General features: G+C 34.9%; 1 protein-coding gene across 2 annotated transcripts in view; it reads right to left on the bottom strand.

Moving 5' to 3' along the window:
- Nucleotides 1-20952, bottom strand: part of LOC131675032 (uncharacterized) — a 257161-nt gene that overhangs the window by 138286 nt on the left and 97923 nt on the right. For both annotated transcript variants that reach the window (XM_058953847.1, XM_058953846.1), the window contains one exon: nt 5614-5752. In XM_058953847.1, the coding sequence (XP_058809830.1) occupies nt 5614-5752 (139 nt within the window). The remainder of the gene's footprint in view (nt 1-5613; nt 5753-20952) is intronic.

Below are 20952 nucleotides of genomic sequence, written 5' to 3'. Positions count from 1 at the left end.
CGAAAAAATTAAAAACTTCTGATTTAAACCGTGATCGCGATGTTGATAGGGATTTCGGCTACTGTTTCATACATTTTTTCGCTGTATTTACTGCTCTTTCTGAATTATTAGTGTGTAAAAAATGTAATAGTGATGTGCGGTTTTCACAGTCGAGCATGCGTGGACTAGGCTTCAAGATTGTTGTGTCTTGTTCGAACTGTGGTGATGCCGATATTTTTAACTGTCCTCTAATACATGATCGTGCTTATGAGATCAATTGCCGTATTATTTTTGCTATGCGCGTCATTGGCATAGGCATCAACGGTATAAAAAAGTTTTGTGCGATGATGGATCTCGCAAAGCCTGTTTTTCAAACAACTTACAGTATGATCATTTCCAATATCGCCACTGCTTTTTCATCTGTTAAAATTGTTTCTATGAAAAAATCAGCTATTGAAGAGAAAGAACGTTCTATTGAACGAGGTGAAGAAGGCGGTCTTACGGTGTCAGGCGGTGGATCTTGGCGGAAGAGGGGGTTTTCATCATTGTTTGGATTAGTTACTTTGATTGGTTGGCACACTGGCAAGATATTAGATGTGTGTGTAAAATCAAAGTACTGTAAAGTGTGTGAATATTGACAAACAAAAGAAGGTACTGCTGAGTACGAGGAGGTGTACCTTTCGCACAAAGAGAGTTGTGATGCCAATCATGAAGGTAGTGCCGGGAAAATGGAAGTCGACGGCGTCATAGAAATGTTCAAACGGTCCGAAGAAATACATAATATCAAATACTTGAAATACATCGGCGATGGAGATTCAAAAACGTACAAAGCTATAATCGATTCAAAACCATATGAAGATGTCATCGTTGAGAAAAAAGAATGCGTCGGCCACGTGCAAAAGCGCATGGGAATGCGGCTGCACAATTTGAAAAAAAAAACGAAAGGTCTTGGCCGGAAATTGACCGGAAAATTAATAGATGAACTTACAATTTACTACGGACTTTCAATTAGGAGAAACTCCGATTCAGTCGAAAAAATGCGGATTGGAATTTGGTCGACGTTATATCATAAAATGTCGACGGACGAGAATCCACAGCACGAGAAGTGTCCCGTCGGAGTAGACACTTGGTGTTCTTGGCAGCGCAGTAAAGCGCTTGGTACTCTTGCAACATACAAGCACAAGAGTCCAATGCATGAGGATGTTTTCAAGGCGATACAACCCATTTATAAAGAACTCAGCTCTGACAACCTTCTGTAACGCTGCTTGGGTGCGTATTCACAAAATAGTAACGAGTCCTTCAATGCTGTAGTGTGGTCAATTGCTCCAAAAACGATATCTAGCGGTAAGACTATAGTTGATATTGCGACTGATGTAGCCGTTATAACCTTCAACGATGGCTTGTCGGGTCTGTTTGCCGTTTACGATGCTCTTGGGTTAACCGTTGGACCGAACATGTACGAGTTTTGCGTGAGATCGGACGCTAATCGCGTCAAAGTCACTGAGCATCGTATGTCCGATATCGCGAAAGAGGCTAGGCGCAGCCTTACATCAGACAAAAAAAAGGAAGAAGAGGAAAATAAGGTTCGGGAAGGACAACTTTACGGCGCAGGGATAGCTGACTGAAGGTAAAAAAATTATTAAGGACTATATTATTGCGATTCTTAAGATTTATAGCATTTTGAAACTTTAAACGCGTTTTTCTCAAAACCATTTTTTCAAAATCGGCGAGCAGTAGAACTGTAAAAGTTTATATCCAATTGACTTGAAATTTCAACTGTAGCTTCTTAATTAGATTATCTAGTAAAGTACACACGATTTTAGCGATTGATTAACAACAAAAAAAGTTATAAACAATTAAAGTCGATTTTTTTGTCGAAAAAAAAATATTTATTTTCAAACCGTCGCCATTTTGCGAAAAAAAATTCTAAAAATATAATCATGTGTACTTCACTAGCGACACTCATGTAGATAATGAAAAAATTTTTTTTTTTATTATAGGTGGAGTTGGGCACGACTTCTACTGCTCGCCGCGGAAGAACTTTTTAAAAAAGCGGTTCACGGCAATCGCTGCAGAGCCGCCATTTTGTAAAAAAAATAATAAAAAATTTTTTTCTATTCTCCAAGAGTTACTTAATCCAATGATATATTATTTATATACCTTACATCTCAAATGTCCTTTAAAAAATATCAAGAAAAAAGCCTTATTTTTTTTAGCATTTGGTGGATATTACCCCTTAACGGAGCGGCGGTTAGCTCTGCATCGTGGGAGTTTGTTCGTTAATAAATTTCTCATTTTTGCTAGATAACCATACCGTTACAAGTTATAATATCTATTGAATTTTGACAGTTTCTATCGTCATTGAAGGTATTATAAATATATGTGTGTTATGTAAATATTGTATGTGAAGTATTTATAACCGATAGAAACGCAGCTACTGTATCAGATAGGTAATACTGAGAGTTAGGTGTTTATTAGTTACACGTGTATGCATTGACTGTAAATGCCGTGAGTAAATTATCTCTACTTAAAATTTTTTGTTTTCAAAATTTAACTTGTTAAAATATAAGAATATATATCATCTTTCCTAAAATAAGTCGATTATATAAAAAATATAGTTTCAATGACAAATTGTTCAAACGGTCAGTATTGTAAAATGCGTGAAAAGTAATCTTTGTGGTATAATTTTATTATATTTGTAAAATCGAATGAATTACTAATTCTAACAATAAAATGTTTGTTTAATATAAATCAATTATCTATATATTTTTTATTGAAAACTTATGAAATTTTATTTGTATAACTAAATTTATCGATATTAATCTTTCGATCGTAAGCCAATGAATAAGCAAGATTTCAATACACCAATTGCGAAGACTAAAAAAAATTGAAAAGAGAAGATAATATTAACTCAAAAGTTATAAAAAAAAAGTCGTCGTAAAACTAAAAGTAAATTATAATTTATTGGTTATATTATTTATGGTTATTTATATCAAAACATATATATGCGTAATATTGAAATATAATAATTATTTATATTATTATAAGTTATGATAGTTAATCTTAGAATTTCATTATGGTATTGTGAAATAAAAATATTGTTTATATTCTTGAGTATTATTCATTTCATTTGAAAAGTTGACTTATTATACGAGGTCTGTTCAAAAAGTATCGCGAATTTAGTATGTTCTCAAAACTTATTTATTCATTCATGAATATCTATTTTATCTCCTTCAAAGTAATTCCCCTCGGATATAATGCACATATGCCAACGTTTTTTCCAACCCCCGAAGCACTTAAAAAAATCATTTTTTGTGATCTTGTTCAGCTCCTCCTTCAATTCCATCTTTATCTCTTCAATCGTCACGTAGCGTCATCCTTTCATGGGTCTCTTCAGTTTTGGGAACAGGAAAAAGTCACAGGGGGCTAGGTCTGGGGAATACGGTGGCTGCGGCACCATTACTGTGTTGTTTTTGGCCAAATATTCGCACACAAGTAACGATGTGTGAGCAGGGGCATTATCATGGTGCAAAAACCAGTTTTTGTTCTTCCACAAATCCGGGTGTTTCTGGCGGATTGCTTCGCGCAAATTGCGCATAACTTACAGGTAATATTCCTTATTGACCGTACTACCCTATGGTAAGAACTCATAATACACCACGCCCCTGTAATCGAAGAAAACGGTGAGCAAAACCGTCACGTTCGACCGAACTTGGTGCGCTTTTTTCGGTCTTGGTTCATGCGGCAGCTTCCATTGGGATGATTGAGCTTTGGCTTCCACGTCATAACCATAAACCTATGATTCATCACCCGTTATAATCCTCTGGAGCACATTCGAATCGTCACGAATCGAGTTCAACATCTCCTGAGCAATGTTAACGCGATGTTGGTTTTGGTCGAAATTGACCAGTTTAGGCACGAATTTTGCGGCGACCCGACTCTTGTCCAAATCATTAGTTAAAATCGAATGTCATGAGTCAATCGATATATTTAGATACTCAGAAATTGCTCTAACGGTGATTTGACGATTGGCCAATATTATTTTCTTTACTTTATCAATGTTATCGCCTGTTGATGACGTGCTCGGGCACGTTGTCCGGCACGTTGTTCGTCGTTGACATCTTCTCGGCCCTCTGAGAATATTTTGTACCACCAATAAACATTGCTTTGGTCCAAGGTAACTATACCATATGCTACAGTCAATATTCGGAATGTGTGCGCGCATTTTATTTTGTTTTTAACACAAAATTTGATACAGATATTTGATCCATTTTTTAGAATAGGCAAAAATCGAAGACAAACCAAAACACATCCAAACAAAACAGCTGTCAAAAGTTAACTATACATTCAAAATGGCCGACCGTGTTAGCATAAGTAAGGGACATGAGTACCAACATAACGCTACAAAAAAATGAAAAATCAAATTTACGTAGCCAGCGGAAATTCAAAATTCGCGATACTTTTTGAACAGACCTCGTACATGAAAAAAGTTTATCTATGTGATTAATCATTAGTATGTGTATACATTATAACGGCCGGGGCCGTTTTCGCGGAAGATTGTCCGCGCACGAGGCCGAGCATGGCCAAGCGGGCAAGCGAGCGAGGAGTGAAGAGAGAGAGACAGAGCGAAACTCGATGAGGCGCGTGCCGTAGCGGTAGAGTGGGGGGAGAAAACGATTTTCGAACACTTGGACTTAGACCGGCGAGCTCGAGGGATTGTCACGTGCGCGCGCGAACAAAAGAAAAGACGAAAAAAAGGAAAGCGACCGGCAAATAAAGAGAAGTGCGAGTGTGCGAGAAAAGTGGACACTATCCTCAAGGATCGCCGGAGCCTGTGGATCGTCATCTCGAGTGGGCGATTACCAGGGGCAGAACTTGCCCGCCCGAGCAAGGGCGATAACGCGGGCGATTAGCAAGGAGTAGTCTGTCTGCAGCAGCTACTTCCCGGTGAGTTTCTCTCTGTTTATAAGCGACAACTTAGCGTGCGTTAGTTGCGCGAGCGAGCGTCTCTCTTTCTAAAGTAGTATTGATAGCGAAATCTCGGCATGCGGTAATTGTATAAAATTTGTCTAAAGGAATAAAGCCCGATTTGACCTACTCAAGTGTTGCCGTTGTGTTGGGCGTACCCAGGAAGGCACCCTTGTCCCTTCCCACGCCCGCGATTAGAATCTACGCACGCTCTCGTGCTTAGCCGCGCTTTCGCGATCCCTTCTCAGGGCAGCGAGTACCCGCCCGTATTCGGCGGAACGCCAGGAAGCGGCTAGCTGATCGGGGCAGCGCGGCGGTGAGCCCCGCACCGAACAGCGAAAACAAAATTCTTAACGGGCCGCGAGAATAATTTGATTATTCCCCGGGCCGTTACAACATATTTCGTTGAAATTATAAATTTTATACTTTTTAATTTAGGATTAACTTCTTACGAGTTGATTATTTATAGTATTTATTAATAATTGATTAATATGATCTTTAAAAAATGATAATATAGATTTCACGTTCCAAAAATTGTACAATCTTGCAATTTTTCACAACTATTTGATATTCAATGTCTTCATACTCATCAAAATAGTTCAGAAAAATTCATTTATCAAAATGAATTATAATTATCAAGACATTTTGTCCAGAAAAACATATTACCTGTATCGATTTGTAAAGATATTAGGGAGGTCACACTCAATTAATAACTCACTGCGACAAAGAGGATCTGCCAACCATAACGGCATATCTATTTTAGTCTCTGGTTCTATATTTGTTTTTTTCAATGGACATAAAAAACCTGTAAAAATAAAGTTTCGATTAATTAAAAACATAATATTTGTTTTTACGTTAGATATATACATAAGCAAAAAAAAATACAATTTATATTAAAAAGAGTAAAATAAATCTTTATAACACTTCGTACACAGTCTTCTCTTAATAAGCACTCCATAAATCAAATATGCTTAAAATTGACACATATTCGTAAATACTGTATTTTGTCTTGACAATCTCAAGTTTTTAATCCAAAATCTTAATCGCTTCCTGGCACAAATGTCTAAATGTACATTTCCGTAATATGCGCAAGAAAATATTCTCGGATATTTTCTGCATATTGATATCAATATTGCGATTGAAATATTATATATATATATATATATATATATATATATATATATATATATCAATGTATCAATATTATGATATATATATATATATCAATGTATATGTGTTTTTAAGGTTATTACATATGGATCTTATTAACTAAGAACATTTAAAAAAAAATTACCTATCCCGATTGCTGAAAAGTCATAAGGATGACACCCCAGTATTGCATAGAACACATTTTTGTATTATGCCAACATAAGTATCGATTCATATACATATACAAGCAACTCCTATATAAGTCCCTCTCCGCATGTAAGACTCAAAAAGTTATGCAGACATCAGCATACGTACCGCAATGTTTGGCGCACTGCCGCTGATCCTCTGCGATCCCCATTAAACTTGCAAGCGCGTGTGAGGCATCTTGCGTTGTTACTCTTACGAGTAGTAGAACGTCGTCGCTGAAAGGGTGTACGGAATTGTGAATTCGTGAGATGTGTGCAGGTTACAATTCGACAGAGAAGCAAAGTTGTGCAGGGCCAAACACAATGATGAGTACGTGCAGAGATTAGAAACCTCCATGATTTATTCAGTAAAGTGGTAAGGTCAGGTACAAAAAGAAATAAATACACTAGTTGAACCAAGATTCTACATGCTACAAACATCGAATCGCGGTAGAGAGAGAAAGCCACAGCTAACGCGAACTATCAAACGTGGATAACGCGGCCGAATTTTCGGGACGCGTACTCTTTCAGTTAAATGCTGGACAGCTTACTTTATATTCACAACTCCATGACTTCACTCTCTCGATCCTTTTTTGCTCGACCGTTCATCTCGGCTCACATTTCGTTCTTCGTCCTCTTAACGCAATCGGCAGCCTCTCGTACTAGTTGTCTCATGAGTTGTGTTGCCCAATCTCCGGTACTTGAATATCTATCTCTTCGCTCTCCCACCTCACATGCGCGCGCAGCCCGAGTCGACCGGTGTTGCCCTTACGCTCGCGATGGCAAACAAGCGAGTCTGCTCAATGAACAAGGCTCGTTATTAACGGATCATTCTTTGTCAACCGCCATCCCCCCACCCTTTCCAAAATTATTCTATCACGTATCCTTCTCGATGGTTACTGTCAAGATTTTAGCCGGATCGGAGTTGTAGTTTATTTTTGAGAGCGTGTGAAAGCAAGTGTCTCCGTTGATTTTTGAAAAATGGAAAAAGAGCAGTATTCATCGGTATTCGATTCTTGTTTTTGGAAGGGAAATCGCGCAGCGATATCGAAAAGCACTTGGATGCTGTGTACCGTGACTCTTCTCCTTCGATGCCAACTGTCAAAAATTTGTTTAACGAGTTTCAATGTGGTCGCTGTCGGTTTTTGAAGAGCCACGTCCATGTGCTCCGAAAACGGTTACCACAGAGGATAACGTGACAAAAATTCACGATCTCGTATTGGCAGATCGACGATTGAAGGTGCACGAGATAGCTAAGATCGTAGGCATCTCAAAAGACCGCGTGGATCATGTCCTGCATGAAATTTTGGGCATAAGAAAGCTGTCGGCGCGATGGGTGCCGCGTTTGCTCACTCCGGACAACAAGCGCAACCGCGAGACAACTTCAGAGCAATGTCTGACGCTGTTTAAGCGCAATCCGAAGGAGTTTCTGCGTCGTTTCGTGACAGTCGACGATATATGGATCCACTGGTATACATCAGAGACTAAGGAACAGTCGAAACAGTGGACTTTACCCGGCGAAAGTGTTCCGAAGAAGGCGAAGACTGCTCCATCGGCCGGAAAGGTGATGTCCACCGTTTTCTGGGATTCACAAGGTGTGATCTACATCGACTACCTGGAGAGGGGCAAAACGGTCACAGGACTGTACTATGCCGAATTATTGGGCCGATTCGACGTCGAATTGCAAAAGAAATGGCCCCATTTGGCGAAGAAAAAAGTGCTCTTCCACCATGACAACGCACGGGCTCACACCTCCGCCGTCGCCATGGCCAAATTGGTCGAATTAGGCTACGAACTGCTGCCCCATCCACCGTATTCTCCAGATTTAGCCCCGTGCGACTTCTTTTTGTTTCCAAACTTGAAAAAGTCACTCGCCGGGCAGAAATTTGAGTCGAATGAGGAGGTATTCGCTGCCACGGAAGCCTACTTTTCAGACCTCGAGGAAACGTATTTTTCAGACGGATTAAAGAAGTTGGAGCATCGCTGGGCCAAGTATATCGAACTAAAAGGAGACTATGTTGAAAAATAAAACGCCACTTTTCCAAAATTTTCGTTTTTCTTTTGTAGGCTAAGTACTTATCGGACCACTCTCGTAAAAGAAGACTATGTTGAAAAATAAAAAAGATTTATTAAAAAAAATCAAGCAGTTTTCAAACGACCTTCGTCATTCGGCCCAAGTTTCTTATAGCGCGAGACGTTCTATAAGTCTTGCTCAGTTAATCACCATGAGAGAAAGAACTTAGGTATCAGCCAAGTTTATTCAGACTCATGTGCTCACTTTGCAAGGCTAGAAGTGAATCCCAGCCTGTGCAATAGTGGGCGTATTTATACACAAATTTTCCCGCCTATTTTGCAGGAGCGTTTTCTTCGAGAAATTTTCGAATATTCGAGAAATATTCGCGAATTTTGAGAAATGAGTTTTCTTAATTTACAAATAAATAAACATTAATAATGAGCTTTCAACATATGTGAACTTTACAGAATTCGTTATTTATTGATTTAGTGTAATTATCGCTAATAGTGTCGTTAAAAGTTATTAACTAATAAAGTTAATTAATGTAATATTACAATATTTACAATAAAAATTATTAGATTTTTACATAACTTTATAGTTTATTAATTTTAGAAGTATATTCTAAAAAGAAATATTCAAATTAGTTAATAACATTTGAATTATAACAAATTTTCATATATTTAACGGTTTTTTCTATAAACTTATAACGCAATTATTACATTAATTATCTAAGATTTATAAATTATAAAGCTGTCATTATTAAATATAAAATTAACGCTTTCGTTCTATGTACAATTTATTGTTTAAATAAATTATTAATTGTTTATTTATTAATAACAGTTATTATTAAGCTGTTCTTAATGAAACCAATTCTTACTCATGTTCTTTTCTTATTCATTTTGCATATGAACTATTTACATTTTTCTAATAATTCATATTTTTAGTGTAATAAATAAATTAACTTTGCATATTAAATATCATTATTATTTAATAATATTATTTAAATAATGCAATTCATATTATTATAATCTAAATCTATGTACTAAAATCTATATAAGAAATGTTTTGTTACATCAAAATTACGTGTAATTAACATATTTTAATAAAATAACAAAACCTATTATATCTATATCTATAAGTCTGTGACGTCACACTCCTTGTTTTGGTTATGAAATTAGACTCCTGTACTAATACAATCGAATAATTGGTGAGGTGGCGCCGTTTAATGTGCTGATTTGAGTAAACAGATACATCCGTTTGACGGGTTGCAGTGATTCAGTAACATAATCAGCTAGCTCATAGATAGGACCGTTACAAGATATTTGAGCAAGATATTGAGCATTGGAAAAAAGGAAGGATTTTTGAAGATACCTCAAGTACTTTTTCAAAATCTTTTTAAAATGGGAAAAATCTGCGCTGCTATATAACCTCACAAATGATCAAAAACACTATTTTTTTGGACTTTTAGATTAGAACATTTAAAAATTCTGAAGAGAAGGAGTAATTCTGAGGCGGAATTCGTTTTCACTGACCCAAAAACTATACGGAATGACTAATCTTGTTTAATGTACAAGATTCACGTCAGGCTATGATTATTGTAGGTTTATAAGCATATAAAAAGAAAATAATACTTTTATAAAAATATAAAATTTTAAAAATATATAAAATTATTTTTATTGGTTTATAACCATTTAAAAAATGATGTATCCTTTATGGAAATATAATCGGAATTTTATGTTCATAAGAATACATAGTTTTAATAGCACTGAGAACACATTAATTGGTCGTAGTGTAATTTTTTTAAATAAAAATAAAAATAGGGTAACTGCTCCAGGCTTAGCCACTTAAGAGTTGATCTGACTTTGAAGCATAATATTAATTCAAAATCATTTTATACATTTATTGAAAAGTTTTTAAAAAAATAATTATTAACTAGTTTGAAAGTAAATCAGAAAAAAGTACTAAAAGTCTCATTGTGAGGCCGAATCTAATATATTTCTTATATACAAAAATTGTATAAAACAAATATGTAAAATATGAAAAAAATTGTAATATATATGCTCAAACTGTATGTCACGATTACTATTAGTTAAACTGGCTACAATTTGGGCAAATGGTCTGATCGATAAAATTAGCATACTACCTGATTTTTGCTAGTCTTAACGTATCACTTACCTAGAAACTGTTGAATCTACTCTCATCATAGTTTGAGATGTCCAACTCATGAGATATCCTACCCTCATGAGAAATAAGCAAATCTAAATCCACTAATTTTTGAATAAGGCATTTTTTCCTCACTCAGTAGTTCTATTAAGCCTTCTTGACCTACTACGGGTACTGAATGGAGAAACTTATTTGTATCTTAAACATTTAATTTGTTACTCCTATGATACTGGGAAACTAGTTTTCCTACTTTAAGGAGGATTAAAGTAAAACTTTTCGTTTAGTCATATTTCAATTAGCTTTATACAATTTTAACTGATTGCGGAATTAATTGAATTTCTTTAGTTTGAGCAGAGTAATTAATCAATTTTATCATAGTATCAAATAGAGTAGAAATAGTTTAACTGAACGAATACATTTTTTCAGCTGGCTTAAAATATAATAAAATCTTACAATAAGTACAATTCTCTGAAACCAAGCTCTTATGTTCCATTGTCGATAATCTTAAACAATAAAAAAGCGTATGTTAATGTTAAAAATAAAGACGATGAATGTTTCAAGAGATATGTCCATTCATGCCTTCACCCAGTGAAGCAACATAATTATAGAGTAAATAAACCTTATGAAAAAGTATTGAATTTTGACGGTATAAACTTTCCTATAAAAACTAAAAGTATTACTTAATTTGAAAAGATAAATAATTATTCAATAAATTTATATATATTTAAAAAATATAGAATAAAATATGAAGTATCTCCGTGTTATATAGCAAGTTAAAACAAACTACACACGTCTACTCAGTTTTGATAGAGAATGAATATATTGAAGAATATGACAATAACAGACATTGTAGACAATTATGAATAATGAAAATTTCATATTGAAATCCCACTAAGTTTGGATTAAAATTTATCTGATTTCCTTCGCAATCAAATTACTCAACATATAGAACAAATTTATCTTTGTGGACGTTGTGTGCAATATTTACTGACGAAGAAAATTTGAAATCTCATAAAGTTGACTATTCGAAAATAATTAAGTGCCGGATTCATTTACCAACGATCTTACCCTCAAATTCAAAAATTATACGTACACATAAAAAGAAAGTTCCATTTGTTATATACGTTAATTTTTAATATTTATTGAAAACTGTAGAAGATCTGAATAGAAACGTGAATGTTAAGAAATACACTTTTCAAGAACATGAATTAATGTAGAATTATTTATAAAATGTCGTTATGAAGATAGCAAGCCTATGCATAACTTTTATGGAAAAGGGTCAAATGATGAAAAATCGAAAACGTTATGGTTTATAAAACAAATGAAGTTTTACTGTAAGAATTATAAGAAATAAATGGCATTGCAATAGAAATGAATTTATCGTTTATCAATTCACATACACATTTCCAATAAATATTTCTAATAAATATTATTTCTAATAAATATTTCCAAGAGAAAGAAAAACAAGTTTGACACCATTCCTTTCGATTTATGCTCTAATATCTAGATCAGTCAGCATCTTACGTACTACAGCTAAATATTATACAGCAAGAATTTTAGAAAGATAATTATAAGTCGGATATACGAGGTCTGTTCGGAAAGTATCGGGCCTACATTTATATCTTCGTGCCATAGTGTTCGAGCGACCTCTACCGGAAAGAAACGTCAACAGTAAAGCCTCCCAAATCTATTGATTACTTACTGATACCTGCCGGACGTATAGTTCATGCGCAGCGTGTCTTTGTTTACAGTGACTTTTTCGCGTTCGTCGAATTTTGATATTGTCAAAAATGACTGAAAAACAAGATCAACGAATTTGCATCAACCTTTGCTTTCAACTCGGAAAAACGAGTTCGGAAACTATTGAAATGATGCAAAAGGCCTTCGGAAGAGAGTGTATGAGCAAAACACGAATAAAAGAGTGGTATAAACGACTCAAGGATGGTCGCACTTCTGTCGATAATGATTCTCGTTCCGGCCGACCTTCGACGACAAAAACCGCAGATAATATTGAGCGGGTGCGACTTGTAATCGAACAAGATCGTCGAATGACTGTGCGAGAACTAGAAGAAGACCTTGGGATACCAAAAACTATCATTCCAGAAATTTTAACCGAAAATTTAGGAATGAAACGCATGTGTGCGAAATTCATCCCAAAATTGCTCACAGCAGAGCAGAAGAATATTCGCTTAGAAATCGCTCTGGACAATCTGGAAATGGTCAATAATGATGATAATGTGCTTAGAAAAGTTATTACAGGTAATGAATCATGGGTTAATGGTTATGATCCTGAAACAAAACGACAATCTTCACAGTGGAAGCATTCTGAATTGCCAAAACCAAAAGAAGAACGTCAAAGTCGGAGCAATGTTAAGTCAATGTTGATTGTTTTTTTCGATTGTGAAGGTGTTGTACGAATATGCACCAACAGGTCAGACAATCAATAACTACGTTCAAATTTTGAAACGTTTGCGTGATGCAGTAAGAAGAAAACAGCCGCACTTTTGGGAAAGTGGTGACTGGCTTCTCCATCACGATAATGCGCCAGCACATTCATCCAATCTTGTGCAGCAGTTTTTGAGCAAACACAATATCGCATTGCTTCAACAACCTCCATACAGTCCCGACATAGCCCCTTGTGACTTTTGGCTGTTTCCAAAACTAAAAAAATCATCAAAGGACACCGATTCGATGACAAAACAACGGTTGAAAACAATGCGACGAGTGTACTTAAGGCTATCCCTAAAGGTGAGTTCCAGGACTGTTTTGAAAAGTGGAAACATCGATAGAACCGCGTTATTCAATCAAGTGGGGATTACTTTGAAGGATGCCACCCGCCAGATGATAAAGAATAACGCTAGCACTAAAATATAAAGGTAGGCCCGATACTTTCCGGACAGACCTCGTATGAGCTCAACCCAGCACATTACACTACCCTTGGATTAACGTGAGACGTAATGTTAAAATACATAGATATTATGCGATTTCCGGTTGGACGCTAGAACGATAGACAGTGCAGTGTAACGCAGCACACAAAAAATCAAGTTTAAAAGGAAATAAGTGAAGGATTTGAGTGAAAATAAAGGAAACTATTATAGGGAGGAAGAGAAGGAAGTGAAAGTGTGCTAAAGAAAAATGGCTAGAGGAAAGCAACAGGAAGAGAAAAAGAAGAGGCGCCAGTGAGATTAGGTGCGAAAGAGAAAATCACAGTAAAAGTAGGAGAGAAGAAAGAAGAATTTGTGATGAGACGGATTCAAATTGGAAAAGAGGAAGGCCATCGAAAAGAGGACAATCAAACGAAGGCTTGCAACAAGAAACAGGAATACAGAAATCTATGTTAAAAACAGGTGAGAGGAAGCATACAAAGGGGAAAGACAAAGAAAAGCAAGTTAAAGAGGGAGGCATAAAGGGAGGAAAGAACAAAGGAGCAGAAAAAACAAAGGAGAAAAGAGGTCGATAAGGAAGAGGAGGAGTCGATGAAGATACCGAACGTGGATACGAGTTAGAAAGAAGAGAGCGAACCCATCAATTACAGCGAAGCAGATAAGGAGGAAACCTTAACAAATGGAGAAACTGCAGTTAAACGCTGGGACGAGGAGAGGTTACGGGAAAAAGATAGAACGAGTGTGACAGGTAAAGAGGAGAGGATTTCAAGAGAAAGAAGAAGAAACGAGGTAAGTGTTGACATAGACAAATTTAAAAGTGGAATGGAAAGAAAAATAAGATTGCTAGAGGGGATGATAGAAAATAATGAAAAAAAACATAGAGAGGAAGTGAGAATTATTGAAAGATATTGGGAAATTAGATTTGAGAAAATTTGGGGAGTACTAATCAAGAATGTTTCTAAAATAAATAATTTACAAGAGAGGATTGGTGAACGGGAAAGAGAGGGACAGAGATATCAGTGTAGAAAAGAGTAGTCGAGAGAAAGAAGAGAACCAATGAGAAGAAATGAAGATGAGGAAGATTTAGGAGCAAAGAAAGTATACAATGAACAGGAATACACTCAGAGGGATTTCCAGGAGGGAATACGCAAATTGCATTTAGAAGAAAGTAGAAAAAGGAATGATCAACCCGAAAGAAGAGTGGTAGCAACAATATGGAAGGAACCGAAGACACAAAGTTTCAAGACCAAACCAGACAGGATATCGGAGACGGAACAAGAATATGAGAGGAAGGAAAGAGTAGCAAGGAAAAATAATATATTAGTGAGAGGAATGATGATCTGGAGGGGAAAGGAAGCGTTAGCTAGATATAAAGAAGAATTGGAGACGCTCTTAAAAATTCCAATCAAGATTTACAGATCAGAAACCACTAGATATGGGACGGTTCTGATATTGTGTAAGCTACAAGACAAGTTAGACGTAATTAAAAATAGATACAAATTGAAGGGGATGGCCATTAGGATAGAAAACGATCTGACAGCAAGGGAAAGAGTAATTTAGGAGCGGATAGGCACAGTTGAGAAGGAGGAAAGGGCAAGAGGAAGGAATGCGGTAGCTGGCTACCAAAAAATAATAGTGAAGGGGACCTGGCATGAATGGAGAGAAAGAGAGGAGGATATGGCGAGAGTAGAAAAAAGAGGGTAACAAATGCAACAGAGGGAACGAAGGGGGGAAGAAAAGGAAGATTACAGGAATTGACTGGAATAGCACTGGATCAAAAAACATATGGAAAGAATGGAGAAAAATCAAGGAATATGAGCATGAGGAATAGCAATGAGGATAGTATGGGAGGAAGGAAAGATGGAAAAGGTTAAAAGAGAGTTTACTGGATGTAGTAGAAAAACTAGGGCTACTAAGAGTGATTGTTTCGTCGAAAGATGAAAGTATTTCCTATATAGCAAAGGGGAAGTATAAGGTTGTAATATAGTTGCGCTTACTCCTCTCTCCTAGTGGCCACGTACTATTTCTTTCTCTTTCTTTTCTTTTTTCCTTTTTCGACATACTTACTCAGCATGCCTAACTACGATCTAACTATATGACTTTTCTTTCTTTCTTACTTAAGGAGAGTAGGGGAGAGTATGCGTTTCGTATGGCGGCGCGTTATCGGTTAATTGTGGAGTTCAGGGCAGTATAAATCATTCGTCCGAACTAATCGCACGTTTTTGAATTCTACATTCGTTAAACAGAATTTCTTTAACTTATTTAATTTGTCAATGTAGTATAGTTAAGCTTAATTAGTTTCAAGCAAAATAGTATTTACTAGACGCGTATTTATTCTAGTTTCTAAATAACTCTTCCAATCAGTTCTCTTTGTTTGAGTCGTGCTATTTTAGCAATCGCCGCGAGACAAACCCTCCTCGAACTTAGGTAACACAAACACTTATACATATCATTGGTTGACTAGCCACAAAATAGTTAATCAAGTCCACAGTGACTAAAAAACTATCAATTCATCACGTACATTATATTGGTCGACTAGCCACAAATTAGTCAATCGACATCACAACACCACGTGTTTGATTTCACATATCATTTGGTCGGTTAGCCACAAATTAACCAATTTCGATTTCTTTTACATCCGACACATATATATGCATACCTTAAAGTATCAATCGTAATCAATTAATCATAACACGTTTTTATATCTTTACACAACGATTAAACGCATGATCTCATGTTATCACAATTTCAGTTTGTACTTTATCAATTTAAATCAACTAAGGGTTTTTCTCCATTTAGGCGGTTTCCGTTTGCGCTTACGTGCAAACATAGTTTACACGTAAGATCAAACCTAACCGAACCTTGTGAAGTTTTTTCCCAATTTTTTTAGGCCCATAATATATCGATCATATTGGCATAACTACGCATTTATTACTTCATATCCCTTCATAAACTACAATACATTCACGTTATGGTTTATGATATGGTAAAGTAAGCTATTAATGTATACTTATCTGGAATAAAAGGAAACAGAAAGATATCACACTAGTTAATTATTGGTCGGATCGATATGGTATAAAAGCGCGGGGTGCACAGCCTAATTTTCTTAGTTGTTTCATCTTTCATAAAAGTTTAGCAGTACAATTATGATGGACAGTCATTAGTATGAGGAAACTTATATATATTGGACTTTTGTACTAGATCTTTCAAAAACATTAATCTATAACTTTTACTATAAATATATTAAGCGACTAATTGGTGAAAAATGTAAGTTACTTTATATTATTGATACGAACAGCCTCATGTATGAAATTCAAGACGTTCATATGTATAAGATCATGAAAGAAGATGTTGATAAATTTGAAACCTTAGACTATCCAATTGATAATCATTTTGGTCTGCTTCTTGCTAATAAAAAAGTTTTCGGAATCATGAAGAACAAGTGCAATACTAATATTATAAGTGAGTACACTGGATTATGTAGTAAAATAGCAAATAAAGAGTCTATGAAAAGGTCGAAAGGAGTGAAAAATTATTCAGTGAAAAATGCTATTACGAAATCAGATTATTGAAATTGTTTAAATGGAGTACAAATTATTTAACGTAACTAGTGTAATATTCAAAGCCAATTGAATCAAGGACTAACACAAAGAGAGGAAAAAAAAGTCCCTATAAAGACAAACGATGAATATTCGATAATAATCCGGACTGTAACGGTCCTGTCTGATTTACCTTTTCTCCCACTGCAAAATAGCAACCCGTCGTACAGAAGAAAACTGAAGAAAAGCGGTACTTGAGCGAACGCGCTCTTCTCATATACATGTAAATGTGTTAGAGCACTTCGGTGAAAACAAGATCATATAAAGAGCGTGACGTCACGAGTGTGGGAAAATTATTGTTTACAATGCAAAATCGACAATTGCAAAGTTTTTTCTAATGAACAAAAGCATTTTTCAGTCAATTTTTATGTGCTGATATCGATTCTCAAGTTATTATAGTCATTAAATATGTATTTTTTTTTTTTTAGCTTAATTTACAAATAAATATCGCTAGTAATTTTGCAACAAATAAGTATATTGCGAATTCTAATATACAACAGCGATCGTAGCGTATTAAGACAGAGAAGCAAGAATTTGACACTTTGATAACTGATTTTTGACTGAGTTATCAATAAATAAAAAATTCATAATTTATTTAAACAATTAAAATTGTATTGCTAGATAGCGATTCGATTGTATATATCTATAAAATTAATGATAGCGATTGTTACCCATTTGTTGATTTTATAATGGCTAAAAGAGAAATTTACAAATTCATTTTTTAATTATTATTCAAAAATGGATTGTTAAATTAATCCTTTTCATTTTGAATAATGTTCCACTAATCACAAGCGATTTTTTATGTAAAAATTTTCCGTAAATTTATTGTAAATTCTGTGTTATTTAAATATCTAACTTATATCACATATAATTTTAAAAATCGATTTTTTCTTGAAAAACGATTTATATTAAAAAATTTGTTATTCTATACTTGATTTTTTAAATCACTAATTTCAATTTCGATCGAGCCATTTTGCGACAAAACCTGTACAAAGTTTATACTAATATCAAAAATAGCGTTGTAGGGCTACCAAGCGTAGAAACGAGCGAATTTCGCAAGTATAAATTCTCTCATCGTTGCGGCAAGAGGATTCACTATCCTACCTTGCTTAGCAGCGCAAGCATTGAACAAAATAAAGATTCAGCTATTTCCTAAGAATAATTTCATTATTCAATTGTTAGCCTGCTAATTCCTTTTCCTTATGATAATCTAAGCGCTCAGCTCATAAGACTCTCTCTCTCTTATGAGAAAAAAGTAGCCTTAGACTATCTCCTCTTTGAAATTAATAATTGCCTAGAAATTAAATTGAATATTCGTAGCGGCGCTGTCGGGCTTCTCCTCGATAGATGCAACAATACTTAATTGTATTTTAAACGGTTCATCAAAACAGCGAATACTGTGTTTGCTATTCGGTGATTATTGAAATATCAATACTTATAAAGCATTCACGTGTCAACTTCTTGCTTACTTTCGGAAACGCGATTACAAATAAAACAGGTAGAGTCCGAACTATTTACTTTACTAACGTAAGATAGAATCAATCGTTACAAGACACACTTACGTTGAGACATTATAAAACTGTAGAAATCGTAAAACTGAAAGAGTAAGTTACAACCACGAAATAAAAGGTAGAAAAACAAGATTATGAAATAGAATAGCAAGAAGATCGAAAAAACTGCACCAGCAAGAGAATTCTGCTCCTTTTTACAGTCAAAAGACATCGTTTAAGACCAACAAGTAACGGGCAAGATGAGCCACTGAGAAAGAGGCTAAAGTTGGTAGGAAGTTAAGAATAAAAAAAAAAAAAAAGAAAAGGAAACAACGGCTGCCAAAGTCTGAGGAGTAGGAGGCTTCAGATGAGGTATCATTAAAATAGTAAGACTAAAAGACAGGTAAACGAAAACGGCATCTTGAGCTCTAAGAGTGAGGATTTCACTAATTAACCGTGAGCTCGTTGTTATCAAGTACAGTTGTTCAGTACTTGCGCAAAATAACAGCCTTGTCCTCATCTTCTCCTCCTCTAGTATTTTCTAGTAAATCTACTACCTACCGCTAAGACAAGCATGTCATTTGAATAATTTTCATTCGTTCTCTAACAATAAAACAATCAACTAATTACGTGATTTTTACTTTTTGTTACAAAATATATATATTTGTTGTCAATAAATAAAATTGCAAATTAAGCTTTCCTTCCTAGAAAGACAATGTCTCAACTAGTTAAAGACACCATTTACCAAATTACCAAAGTCAGTTAGCTAACAACTAGATATGGATTCAACGTTGTTGTTACGATCGATGACGAATTCGAGATATTCGTTACTAAAACAATTAATACTCTTCTCGAAAAAAACGAAGAAATGCTTAAGAAAATATTTCAAAGTAGTGAGAAGGAAGAACCGTTTCTTCACCATCGTGAAGGCTAAAACTATGAATTTAAAAACAATTATAATATTGATGAATCAATTATCTTAATATGACTGCTAATGTAAATAATGGTTTATAATAAAACGTAAAAACTAATTAATAACTAATGGAATACTGTTTTCCCTTTAATTAACCTAATTAAAAGATATTTAATTATCCTCTTATTTCTTTTTGTAGCGAGGAAAAAGTAGTAATTAATAAGGTCTGATGAGTAACGATGCGAAAGGAAATACCTTATAGGCGATAGCAAAGTTTGAGGTTCTCGCCATTCCTTAAAAAAAAAAAAAAAGAAATAGGTACGGTTGTGGTGGTTTGAAAAAGCCTAGCTTCTGAACGGAACTGAATTCCATTGGGAATTAAATTTCAACAGATCGACTCACTTCATTCCATTACAGGAATGACTACAAATATAGTATGTTCTTCCGAAGCTAAGACCTGGACCAAGTATTTAGAAGTTCATCGTCATTTACCACTTATGACAAAACATACAAGAAATCGCTCTTCAAAGCATGTATGGTTTGCTGAAAAAGTTAAAATCCATCATCTTCCTATTGAAAACTTAGACTCTAGAAAGGAAATATGGAAGCTGCTCGGATGAGACCGCGACGCTCTTAACGATGCTTTATGGAATTGAATAGTACAATATCAAGAAACATATAATAACGACGAATCGCATACTCGGACCTTTACTACAAAACCATTCTAATACCTATTCTTTCAACGAAATGGAAAAACATTTCTTTGTATTCTTTCGTGTATAAAGTCTTATATATCCATAAATTATGTGAGTTGTTGAATTCTAGCATTTACATATACTTATTTGCTGCGATTTCTTAGAACTTTTTCAACAAGATGAATATCAGGATACATGATTTTCTGTAGTTCTTGTTCGCTCCCTCCAAGAAATAGATTAACTTTATAATTTCTTAAATGGCATGTCACAGATTTTATCTTTGCGACTTGGTGAATAGTAAAAATTTCTTTAGACCAGTTAGGCTTTTCCGAAAACGTGTTTAGACTTACTTGTTCGTACTTTAGTGTCTACTCGGAATTTCACTTTCTTTAAAAAACGATGGTCGCAAGAGAATCGTCTCAGCTCTCCCATTTCTTTCTCTTTAGTCATATCTTTAGGCTTCATATTTGTTGTACGAAATTTTTGATTATTATAAGATTTCAATAAATCAACAAGAATATTAAGTCATTTGTAATTTTGGAAACTGAAGATTTTTTACATAATATTTTTTAGTATACGGTTAGAACGATTGAAAATGGATGCCTAAATATTGCTATAAGTGGAATATAGATTTATTTTAGATTTAGTCAGGAGATTTTAAAACCTCGAATTGTAGAACTCTTTGCCTCTGTCCACGGGGAGATTTCTAGGAGTGCAGCCGTTTTAAATATAGGTTCCATCACACTAGCGGAATCTGCACCAATTCTTATTTTACAGAAAGTTCCAAAGCGTATTTTGAAAATATACCAATTGTTACACTTATACAATTATACGGTATAATAAATTAAGTTCGAACTCTAAAATAAATTTGGAAATTAAATGTCCGAGAGCAATCGAACAGTTGACAAACAA

Source organism: Phymastichus coffea, unplaced genomic scaffold (genome assembly GCF_024137745.1).
Source record: "Phymastichus coffea isolate CEN01 unplaced genomic scaffold, Cenicafe_Pcof_1.1 PCOF00015, whole genome shotgun sequence".
Lineage (NCBI taxonomy): Eukaryota > Metazoa > Arthropoda > Insecta > Hymenoptera > Eulophidae > Phymastichus > Phymastichus coffea.
The sequence above is the reverse complement of the archived record's forward strand: the minus strand, read 5'-3'. Positions and strand labels throughout refer to the sequence as shown.